This window comes from Bos mutus, chromosome 10 (genome assembly GCF_027580195.1).
Source record: "Bos mutus isolate GX-2022 chromosome 10, NWIPB_WYAK_1.1, whole genome shotgun sequence".
Taxonomy (NCBI): Eukaryota; Metazoa; Chordata; class Mammalia; order Artiodactyla; family Bovidae; genus Bos; species Bos mutus.
Window position 1 is genome coordinate 71725778 of NC_091626.1, and position 11192 is coordinate 71736969.

General features: G+C 51.8%; 1 protein-coding gene across 2 annotated transcripts; it reads right to left on the minus strand.

Annotated features, from left to right (window-relative positions):
- Window positions 1-1972: 1972 nt before the first annotated feature.
- Window positions 1973-10720, minus strand: VPS18 (VPS18 core subunit of CORVET and HOPS complexes). 2 transcript variants are annotated; one of them, XM_005903957.2, is made up of 5 exons: window positions 10301-10720; window positions 9081-9222; window positions 6180-6271; window positions 4183-6053; window positions 1973-3317 (listed from the first exon to the last, which is right to left on the minus strand). In XM_005903957.2, the coding sequence occupies exons 1-5, from the start codon at window positions 10389-10391 to the stop codon at window positions 2592-2594; spliced, it is 2922 nt and encodes a 973-aa protein (XP_005904019.1). In that variant the 5' UTR covers window positions 10392-10720; the 3' UTR covers window positions 1973-2591. The 2 variants fall into 2 exon arrangements, with proteins under 2 accessions (XP_005904019.1, XP_070234308.1); XM_070378207.1 differs by lacking the exon at window positions 10301-10720 and having other exon boundaries at window positions 8986-9112.
- Window positions 10721-11192: the final 472 nt, after the last annotated feature.

Here is an 11192-nt window from a genome sequence, read left to right on the forward strand (position 1 = left end):
TTAGGGCCAAGGCCCCGAGGGCCTTCTCTCTTCCCTCCACTCCAGGCCTTGCTTGGTTTCCAGGGATCTAAGAGCCGTGGCTTCCCGTTGCCCTGACTCAACGGAACCCCATTCTGTTGGTGCCAGAGAAGATTGGGGCCTTTTTCCAGGAAAGAGGAAGCAGCCTAGGACCAGATGGGCAGGCTTAAGAAAGGACAGAAGGGGCAGGGGTGTCCCAGGTTGTCTTAGCCAAGTCTTCTGGGAGGAGGGAACAGTAGGGCAGCCTTTGCTTAACTAACATGTTATTAGGCACACATTATGTGCAAAAACAGAAGCCTCAAGCTGTTCCAAGTAAGCAAGTGACCAGGCCAAGATTTACCTAGCAGACAGTGGGGAGCATTACCCTGAGCCCTGGACTGGTCATGTCTAGGTGTGAGGGGAGCCTTAGGCCACATGGAGAGGAAGGGAGCAGGAGGCCCCCCAAATCTTCCTGGGGCACTGGAAAGCGAACAGGATTAGGATGGGTAGGGTCCCCTTTGTTTCCATTCTTGTTTCAGGGGGAAGATGGAGAGTCTGAGGCTCATCAAAGATGGACAGCTTCTGGCCCTATCCCTTGGCAGGGGCCATGAACAAACCCTGTTGTTCTAGTGGTTGGGGAAGAAATCAGCAGGACAAGATTCTCCCAGAACTGCAGAGGATAAATGTCTTGGGAGAGGATTAGGCTGCCCGGGCAAGAGAGAGAAGCCTGCCATCACTAGCCAGGTGACTTGACCCCAGCCTGATTCCAGGAACACTCACTAGTTATTTCGTCTCAGTCTGGGCAGCTGACTGACCACACCCATAAAGCTGGGCAGTGGACTGTGAACGCTAGTCCATGGAGCAAAGGGTGCTCAGCTGATGTCACAGGAAGGCCCTGCTTCAGGACTTCCTAGGGCTTAGCCTCAAGCCACAACTAAAGAAGTATAAGTTGGGGGGGATGGGTAGGTCATAGGAGCTAGATAGGGAGAAAACATATCTGCCAAATGCTATGGATGGCAGCAGCAGCAGCCTCACCTCCATGGTGGACCTCTGCATTACGGTTAAGGGACTTCCCTGGTGGTCCAGTGGTTAAGACTCCATGAAAACAATGAAACAAACATCGATTGTAGGGCAGTATCAAAATTGGGCAGAAGTTGAGAAGGCAGGGTTCCAGGCTGGTGAAGAGACAGGCAAGCAAATTCTAACAAAATCTAACATGAGCCAGGGGAGGTAGGAAGAATGAGGGGCTTAGATTTATGATTAGGCATTGAGATTAGCAGAAAACTCCTGGGACAACCAGGGAGAGAACAGACCAAGACTTGAGAAGTCAGCGCCCCCAGCTGCCTGAGTGTGGAGAGTTCTGTGGGGAGCAGCACCATCTGCTGGCCAAGGGGAAGAACAGACCCTACTCCTAGACTTGGGAGTGCTGTGCTGAGTTGCTCAGTTGAGACTCTTTGCAACCCCAAGGTGTGTAGCCCGCCAGGCTCCTCTGTCCATGGGATTCTCCAGGCAAGAATACTGGAGTGGGTTGCCATGCCCTCCTCCAGGGGATCTTCCCGACCCAGGGATCGAACCCAGGTCTCCCGCATTGCAGGCAGATTCTTTACCATCTGAGCCAGCAGGGAAGCCCATGAATACTAGAGTGGGTAGCCTATCCTTTCTCCAGGAGATCTTCCTGACCTAGGAATCGAACTGGGATCTCCTGCATTGCAGGTGGATTCTTTACCAGCTGAGTTACCAGGGAAGCCCAGACTTGGGAGGGTAGGCCTTAAAGCCCAACCCAAGCTTGGAGTCAGAAAGAACAGAATGAAGGCAAAGAATCAAAAAATCATCCTGTCACATCTCCAGGAGGAAAAAGGGCCAAGGCTTGAAAGTATACAGGGCCTTGGCAGCTTCCTGTGGCACCCCAGCCCGTCTTGGAGATCACTCACACACTGCTCTCCCCAGCATCAACACAAAGGCACCAACTCCAGAGTACCAGGGCAATGCAGACAGTTTAATGCTCTCCACCTCATCACCATCTCCCACTGTCCTCCAGGAGGCTCTCTGCCCCAGAGCACCCCTCACACTGGAGCCCCAGACAGTGTGTGCACAAGGGCAGGCCCACCATCAGCCCCACCTCTCACCGCAACCCATGCCCAGGGCTTGGGGGGCTGGCCTTTTCACCTGTGGGACCGAGAGGCAGACAGAAGAGAGCGCTTCTGAGAGAGACAAGCCACAGTGAAAGGGAAGGCTAGGATAGGAGGTAATGCTCCAGGAGAACAGGTGTGTGGAGAGTGAAAAGGAAAAGAGCTGTTACACGCATGGGGATAGTGATGGGGTCACAATTCTGACTTCTCCAGGCTATGGCCCTCTACTGGGAAGCAGGCTTATGGCCTGGGCAAAACAGCAGCTCTGAGGCAGCTCTGAAGACCAGCACAGGCAGCTGGCAGAAAGCATCAGCTGATACCCGAGGGCAACAGGGATAGTTGCAGTCCCCCCACCACCGTCCCAGCCCAGCAGCCTCCAGGAGATTGAGCACAGATAATGCTGTGGCTTTCCCAAGAAGGGACAGCCCCTCAACTGCCTGCCCGCCTATCGGGGTTGACATCTTCCTACAACCAACTGAGGTGCTCCTCCTCGTAGCGCTGGGGGTCGATGAAGGGCCGGTCAATAGAGCGGATCATCAGCTCCCCACAGTACACGCACTCAGCGGCCACAAGTTCATCCAGGTCAGCCTTGAGCTGTTCCCGGCTGGGCCCCCCAGCAGCAGTGCCCCCCTCAGCCTCCTTAGCCCGGGCAGAGCCCTTGGCAGGGGGTGGAGCAGCCCCTAGCTTTCGCTGCAGCTCCTCGAGCCGGGCCTGCTTGTAGGCCGGCAGGCCAGGCCGCACAGCCTGCAGCAGGCAGTCAGCATGGAACATGTGGCCACAGAGGAAGAGGTAAAAGGGGCGGTTGAGCAGGGGAAAGTCGCAGGTGGCACATTTGTCCTGGGGCTCTACGGTGCCATAGCGGCCCCGCAGCTCCTGCAGGTCTCTCCGGATGCGCTGGGCACTGGCTGTGGCCTCTTCCATCTCTCGCTGTAGCTCTTGGATGTGGTGGTTGTAGGCCTTCAGTGAGCTGCAGATGGCCTCCTTGAAGTGGTCAATGGTGACGAAGTCAGGAAAGAAAGGCAGCACATCTTCAATCTTGAGCAGGGGGCAGCTGGCCAGGCAGGCCATGGCCGTCTGTACATCTTCCTCCTCCTGCACCACGTGCCGCGCAATCTTTAGCCACAGCTTCTTGCGCAGCTCCTCGTCTTCCTCAGGCAGGTCAGCACACTGCTTGGCCAGGTCCACATCCACCTGTGGGGAAGCTGAGAGTGTTAGGGTCAAGTCCCCTCCCCACTCAGGGCAGAGTCTGTGGGAAAGACAGATGCCCAAGAGAACAGATGCCCAGCACTCCTGGCAACGAGAAAGATCGGGCTTCTGGGAGCTGAAATAGGGGCTAATGAAACAGGAAGGAACCTGAAACAGGAAGGCCTGTCAGTAACGGGCCTGTCCCTGTCAGAGCTATGCAAATGCTACTTATTAATGGTGGGCCTGCAATATTAGTGAAGTTAAAAATCACCTCAGGAAATACCCAAAATACAGATTTTTGGGCCCTCACCCAGACATTCTGATTCAGTAAGTCTTGGATTCAAACCCAGGAATTGATTTTTTTTTTTTCTTTTGACTGCAATGCATGGTTGGCAGGATATTAGTTCCCTGACCAGGGATTGAACCTGCGCCCTTGGCAGTGAAAATGCACAGTCCTAACCACTGGACCACTAGGAAATTCCCTCAAATTTTAAATAGCACTTTCTATAATACTAAATAGGTGATAATTCATGATCTGAGCAATGCAACTCAGCATCTTCCCATTCTGCAATTGTGGCTAGCATGTATGCAGAACTCACCTGTGAGGGAAGTGCTTATTATATTAACCCCATTTTGCAGCTGAATAACCTGAGGCAAAAAGAGGTTCAGAAACCAGTCTGAGGTCACACAGCCTAGTACGAGACAGAGCCAGAATTCAAACCCTGACTTCTGAGTCGTGTTCTTCACCTCTATACAACAGCTCCTCTGCGAGAGGCCAGCACCCCTTAGCCACGGTCCAACCCCCCCAACTTTCAGCATGTCTTGCTTTCTAGTCCTCTCTCCCATATGGGGTCAAGGATCACCGGCTCACCTGCAGGGCCAGGTCCACAGCCTCCTCATACAGCTCCAGGACCTTGTAGACGTGGACACAAGCACGGTGGTGGCCGTGTTCAGCACAGAGCCGCAGCGCATACTTGAGATCATAATGCACGCGATGTGGGCTGGCCCCGGCCTGCTCCAGGTAGGCCAGCAGTGAGGCTGGCTGGCCCCGGGCATAGAGCGACAGCAGGTAATTGTGAATAGCCTGCTCGGTCTCGCCCAGCACATTCACGCAGAACTCCATGTAGCGGATGGCTTGGCTCACCTGCTGGGCCTCGCCACCTTGGCTATAGTTCACCAGGGCAGGGATGAGCTGCCGGGCATCCAGCCGGCTGCCCATCTCAATCCAGGCGTCCACCAGCTGGCGAGGGATGTGACGGATAAGGATGGGTGAAAACTTGTAGAAGAGCTGGGGATCACGGTGGCGGGCCAGCACGGCCAAGGCCTCCTCGTAGGCCTCATGCTGGCAGTGGTAAGCCACCACGCGCTCGTAGTCCTGCATGATCACAGCAAAATACACCATGTGCTCCGTGTCCCCGTGGCTGGCCAACAGCTCGTGGATGGAGGCCCGGCTGGCAAAGAGCCACTCCTTGTGGCGAGGGCTGCTGAGGAAGGAGCGGAAGCGCTCACGGGTTTCCCGGTAGAGGTTCAGGGCGTCGGGGTCACCCTGCAGGGCCCCGAGCCGGCTCAAGTAGAGCTCCGTCAGCCACGCGGTCAGCAGGGTTGCCTGGGTTCGTTCGGCAGGCTTCAAACTGGCCAGTTTTCGCTGCAGGAACTCGGCCAGCGCCTCCTCCTGTCGGGCCTCCAAGAACTTAAGGGCAATCTCTTCAAAGTAGCTCTGAGTCAGGGCATAGCAGCGAGCGCTCTCCAGGTAGCGACGCTGGCGGAAGCAGAAGTCAGCCTCCCGGGCCAGGACTGTGTCCAGGCAGTCAGGCCGCTCTCGACAATACTCCTTGGCCAGGTCGAAGCGGTTCATGTCTAGGTAGGTGCGCCAGACATCCCGTGCCTCCCGCTGTACGTGGTAGCGGAAGACAGCCCGCTCGGTGTGGGCCCACAGGTGACCCGTGGAGGAGTCCTTCACCATGTGCTTCAGCGGCCCAAACTTCTCCAGGAAGTGGTCCCGCAGCACCACCTGTCCCGTCAGCGTGCACACTGCCTCCACCCGGTCTGCCAGCAGCAGCAGGAAGTGGAACTGGGTCAGGACAATGGCCAGGGGTGGGCTGGCCCCGGGACCCACCCCCTCTGGGTACTCCCAGACCCGTTCCTCACTCAGCAGGGAGTCTGGACGCCCGCAGTCCAACGATCCATACAACACGCCATCTCCCATCATCCAGGCGAAGGCCCGGGGTGCAGAGCGCAACTTGGGGGTGTAGAAGGCCAGCTCGCTGTAGCCCAGACTGCTGGGGAACTCACGGAATGGGGGTGGGTGGTCAGCATAGGCAGCAAAGAGCCCCGAGAAACCCTGGGCCTCAGCTCCCTCCGCCACTCGGCCTATGAACTGGAAGAGGCGCTGCCGAGTGGTGGCGATGACAAAACCGCGCCCTTCAGGGCCCCGCTCAGCCTCAAGGGAGCACACAGGTGCTGGGCCCCCTTCTTCATTTAGCACGTACAATGGACGGAAGTAGAGATCCGGGGCAGGGCCAAAAAGCCCACCCTCGCTGGCCGAAAGCTCTGCTTCAAAGATCTGCCCTTGGGCGGTGCCAACCAGGATGGGACCCGTGCTGCTCTCAGTGCCCAGGGCCTTATTCCAGCCCACACTCTCCACCAGCTGCCCCTTCCAGCGTGCCAGGGGCCGAACCTTCTGTCCATTACGATTCACATAGAGGACCTCAGTGCTGCTCAGAGCGATCAGCAGATGAGAACCTGGAGGAGGGCAAAGCATGGCACCCTAGAGGATGCTGCCTTTCCCACCCTCAGGTCCCACCCACCCCGGCAGTGACCTGCCCTCAAAAGTCCCCACCCCCACCTCAGAACTCTAGCACCACTCACCAGTGGGGTCCAGGAACATCTTGTGAACTTTGGCATCATCCTTGCGCCCCAGCTCCATGTGGTTGGGTTCATTTGCTTTGCCCAAGTCAATGCTGTCAAGACAAGAGTCAGAGCATGACTCCAGAGGAGGGCAGAGCCTTTTTTTGAATCACAGACCTCTTTATGGAGAAGGCACTGGCACCCCACTCCAGTACTTTGCCTGGAAAATCCCATGGATGGAGGAGCCTTGTTGGCTAAAGTCCATGGGGTCACTAAGAATCAGACACGACTAAGCGACTTCACTTTCACTTTTCAATTTCATGCATTGGAGAAGGAAATGGCAACCCACTCCAGTGTTCTTGCCTGGAGAATCCCAGGGACGGGGGAGCCTGGTGGGGTACGTCTATGGGGTCGCACAGAGTCAGACACAACTACAGCGACTTAGCAGCAGCAGCAGCAGCAGCAGACCTCTTTATAATCAGATGAAAGGCACAACAACCTTTCCTCCTTGAAATCTACAGACACATAAAATTATGAATACAATCCCAAGGGAACTCTGAAACACATATGGGGTCCTCCTTCAGAACCCTCAGCTCTGAGAATCTACTTCATTTTGAGAAATCACTAAGCAGAAGTATTTTGCTTCTGCTCAACACACCCCCAGTGCCTCCAGGATGGGCAGGGACATCCCAGAATGCTGGGGTAAAAAGGGAACCACAAATAGTAGCTAATGGTTATTGAGCACTTTCTAGATACCCAGCAGCATGCTAAGAGCTTGAGCTAGTATGACCTCAATTAATCTTCACAGTAATCTTGATGGGTATTTCCTTAAGGTTATTCCCTATTTAAGGTATTTCCCTTATTAAAACCTTTTCAAATGATATGCTCATTCTAACCAAAGAATCAATGCAAAATTGTATGAAGGGGAACTTCCCTGGTGGTCCAGTGGTTAAGAATCCACCTTGCAATGCAGGGAATGCGAGTTTGATCCCTGGTCAGGGAACTAATATCCCACAAACCTCAGGGCAACTGAGCCTGAGACCCGCATTGAAGATCCCATGTGCCACAACTAAGACCCCACACAATCAAATTTAAAAACAAAAAGTAAGTATGTACGAAGAAAAAGTTAATGACTTTCCTTCCAAATTCCTGTTATTCCCAGCAGAAAAAAGTGATATTAACGTCTTTCTCCATGTTCACAACATAAAGTTATTTTATCACTGTTTTTATAATTTATACCTTACTTTTCTCAATGATATCATGAACATTCCACTGGGTCAACAGATACAGCTCTCATTGTTTTAATAACTGCGTAATATTTCCTTTTATGCCCGAATCATAACTTAATCATTTTCCTACTGATGGGCATTCAGCTTGGGTCTAGTTTTTTCCTACCAGAAACATGGCTGCAATCAACATCCTTGTATATATACCTTTCAAACTCATAGTTTTCTTTCTATTACTTGAATTCCCCAAAGTGGGACTGCCAGGAAATGTCACAGATATTTTAAAGTTTAACAGACATTACTTTTCCAAAAGGTGGTGGCAATTTATACTCTTTCCAGCAATATATAAGTTCATCTCTCTATATCTTCACCAGCATCATACATTGCCATTTTAAACTCTTGCTAATCTTACAGGTTAAAAATAATAGTATCTTAGTTGTTTTGTTTTGTTTTGTTTTTTCAATTTTTTGGCCATACCGCACAACATGAGGGATCTTAGTTCCCCAATCAAGGATTGAACCCACGTCCCCTGCATTGGAAGCACAGAGCCTTAATCACCGGACCACCAGGGAAGTCCCTTACTGTTATTTTAATGTGCATTTCCCACAGGTTTAAACTATTTTCAGATGTTTACTGGAAATTTGGAGTTCCTCTTCTGTAAACTGCTTGTTTATATTGTTTACCTTTCCTCTTCTACTGAACTTTTTCTTATTAATTTCAAAGGGTTTTTTAAGGAACAGGAATGTAAATCTTTAGTCATATATGGAAAAACATTATTTTCCCACTGTCTTTTGTCCTGACATGCCTCATATGCTTTTCTATTTTTATTCTGTCATAACAGAAATTACATAGTCAAATCTACCTTTTCCTTTGTGGATTCTTGATTTTCTAGCTTGAGTAAGGTCTCCCTTAAGCCCAAGGGCACAGAAATTTATTAAATATTCTTTAATATTCACACTGCTTATTTTTTTATATTTAAATAATTATTCTACTTAGAATTCATTTTTGTGATACAGAGATTTAGCTCTGTTTCATCTCAGATGGTTATTCTGAATAGATAAAAAAATTTTGCTAACACCTTTTGTCATGTATTTCCATTTACTTGAGATATTTCCAGTTTTATTGAGATATTTTATTTCTACTTATAGTGAATTTATTTCAGGACTCTAGACAGTTCCACTTATCTACATGACTAACTTTGTGGGTTGGTACTGTCTATAATGGGCTTCCTTGGTGGCCCAGTGGTAAAGAATTTGCCCGCAATACAGGAGACAGGGGCTCAATCCCTAGGTTGAGAAAATCCCTTGGAGAAGGAAATAGCAACCTACTCTAGTATTTTTGCCTGGGAAATCTCATGGACAGAGAAGCCTGGTGGGCTACAGTCCATGGGGTCACAAAGAGTTGGACATGACTTGGTGACTAAACACACACACAGAGTCTGTAACAGATGAAGGGACGTGTTCAGAGAGACCAGGTGACTTGCTCAAGATTCCATTGCTGTAAGTGGCAGAGCTGAGCTCTGAGTCCAGGTCTACTGCACTACATCAGTTCTCTCTGCAAAGGATAGGATATTTCCCCCAAATCCCAAATCACTGTTTCACCTGCCCAGAATGGAAGAAAGGCCTGGTCAATCAACAGTTCCAAAATACCACCAATCCACTTCCTACACTTGTAAACCTTCTGGGTCTTCATTTACCGGAGTAGTGTATCCTTGCCAAGGCTCATGCAGAGCTGATTGCAGGAGACGACAAGACTGGTGATGCGCTCGGAAGGGGTAAAGTCAATGCGCTGCTTCGTGAAGATGGGCGCTTCCTTCTCTAGCTGGGCATTCACATATCCTAGGCAAGAAGCAAAAGAAAGGTTAACTATGAAACAGAGGAAGGGCAAGAAGAGGCAGATTGCTCCTCTCCACCTTCTTCTAACATATTCCTACCCCAGGATGTTGGTTAGTGACACTTTAAATATCAATATATCAAGCACTTTACTAATCACCTCTACATTAGTCCTACGCTACATTATAGGTTCTGGGCTCTTCCCACACCTCTGAAAGCAGTAAGGGGTTGATTCTTTGAACCCTTGGGACGCTATTAAACCACTATGTACCTGCTCCTGGTGGTAATGAGGTAAAGTTTGAGTGTTCTCCCTTATCAGTCTTTGGTCAAGCAATCCGAGCTCAACTAAAGTCGTCTAGTTCCACTTTCTTCCCTCCTCCCTGCCCATGCAATAATGCTCTCAATGAATCTCCAGAAGAATGAGGGCAGAGGGATCCCTGAGAAACCCTTCCAATCAGTTGGTTAACAAACTGCTGGTACTTTCTCTCTAGCCTTTACTTTCATTTCTCTATCACTACTCAAAATATTCCAGCACTTCAGATGCCTCTGCCAACTCTGTACTACTTTCTACAAAAACTTCCCCTCACCATCCAGCTGCAAACAGCTCTACCAAAAGCTTAAGATACTTCATTTTCCCCTGTTCAGTGACAGAGTTCCCTCTAGGCTCATCCCTCCTTCCACTACAACACTCCCCTTTCACCAGTTCTTTACTCATTCTTTCTCTTACCTCCACAAGGGGACTGATGGGAAAAACACTGAATCAGATGAAGCCTATTCTCATCTGAACCTATTCTCAGTTTTCCCAACTGCTGCCCTCTAAGCAAGTCACTTCCTTATCCGAGTCCCAGTTCCCTCTTAGAAGGACTCTAGTGGCATGGCCTAGATCACGCGGCTGTGCTTGCTGCTCTTAGAAACTTCGACCATCCACCGCCTAGAGGCCATAAGAACCTGAGGAGAACTAAGGGCCTAAATCCAGACTGCAGGTCCAGGAGGTGAACCCGAGCTCCTGGAGCCACCTGCTCCGCTCCTCCCATGCAGATGCCAGGACAGCCGAGAGGTGCAGCGGCGCCTTCACTTCCCTTACCCGAGTGGGGGATGCCCACGCTGGGGCAGCCGGGCTGCAAGACGGTCGAGCGGGACAGGGAGTCCTCGTATTCATCCAGGATAGACGCCATGGTGCCCGGCCTCTGGGTCCTCCGTCCCAGGGATTACAACAGGGCTCCCCCCAGGGATCCCCGTCTCCCCGGATTGGAAGCTGCGACTCCCCAGCCTCGACAGGAATCTGACAGATCCTGGCAATCCGCCACCGCCAACTCCTCCTCTTTAAAATCCTAAGAATCTTTTCACTCTCGCCTTATAGAGCGAGAAGATCAGAGAGCCCGCCTCCTTTATTTGACGCAGTCCTGCACCCAACTCACGCCCCCAAGAGAGCACCGGTTCCCCTTAGCCGATCTCAGGTGATCCCAACGTCGCCCGAGCAGCTCAGCTGACTCCCGCCCCTGGGACGCACGCCTATAACGTAACTTCCGGGTTCTCAGAGGCCCACGTTTGCTGGCGCAGGAACGTCGCGGAGCCGGCCCTTGGGAGGTGCAGTGAGGGCTGCGGTGGGCGGGGCCGGATGGTGGTAGGGGCGGGGTCGGGTGGCGGACGGGCGGGGATATGGCCTAGCTGGCTCTCCAGCGGAGTTCTCCGTTCTCTGCTGCGGAGAGTCCGAGCTGGTGGTGGTGGTTTAGTCACTAAACCGTGTTCGACTCTTGTGACCCCATGGACTGTATGTAGCCCGCCAGGCTCCTCTGTCCATGGGATTCTCCAGGCAAGGATACTGGAGTGGGTTGCCATTTCCTTCTCCAGGGGTCTTCCTGACCCAGGGATTGAACCCAGGTCTCCTGCACTGCAGGCAGTTTCTTTACCGACTGAGCTACCAAGGAAGCCCCTAGGTGGTGGACGGGCCCCGCTGAACACAAGCCCCACCCTCC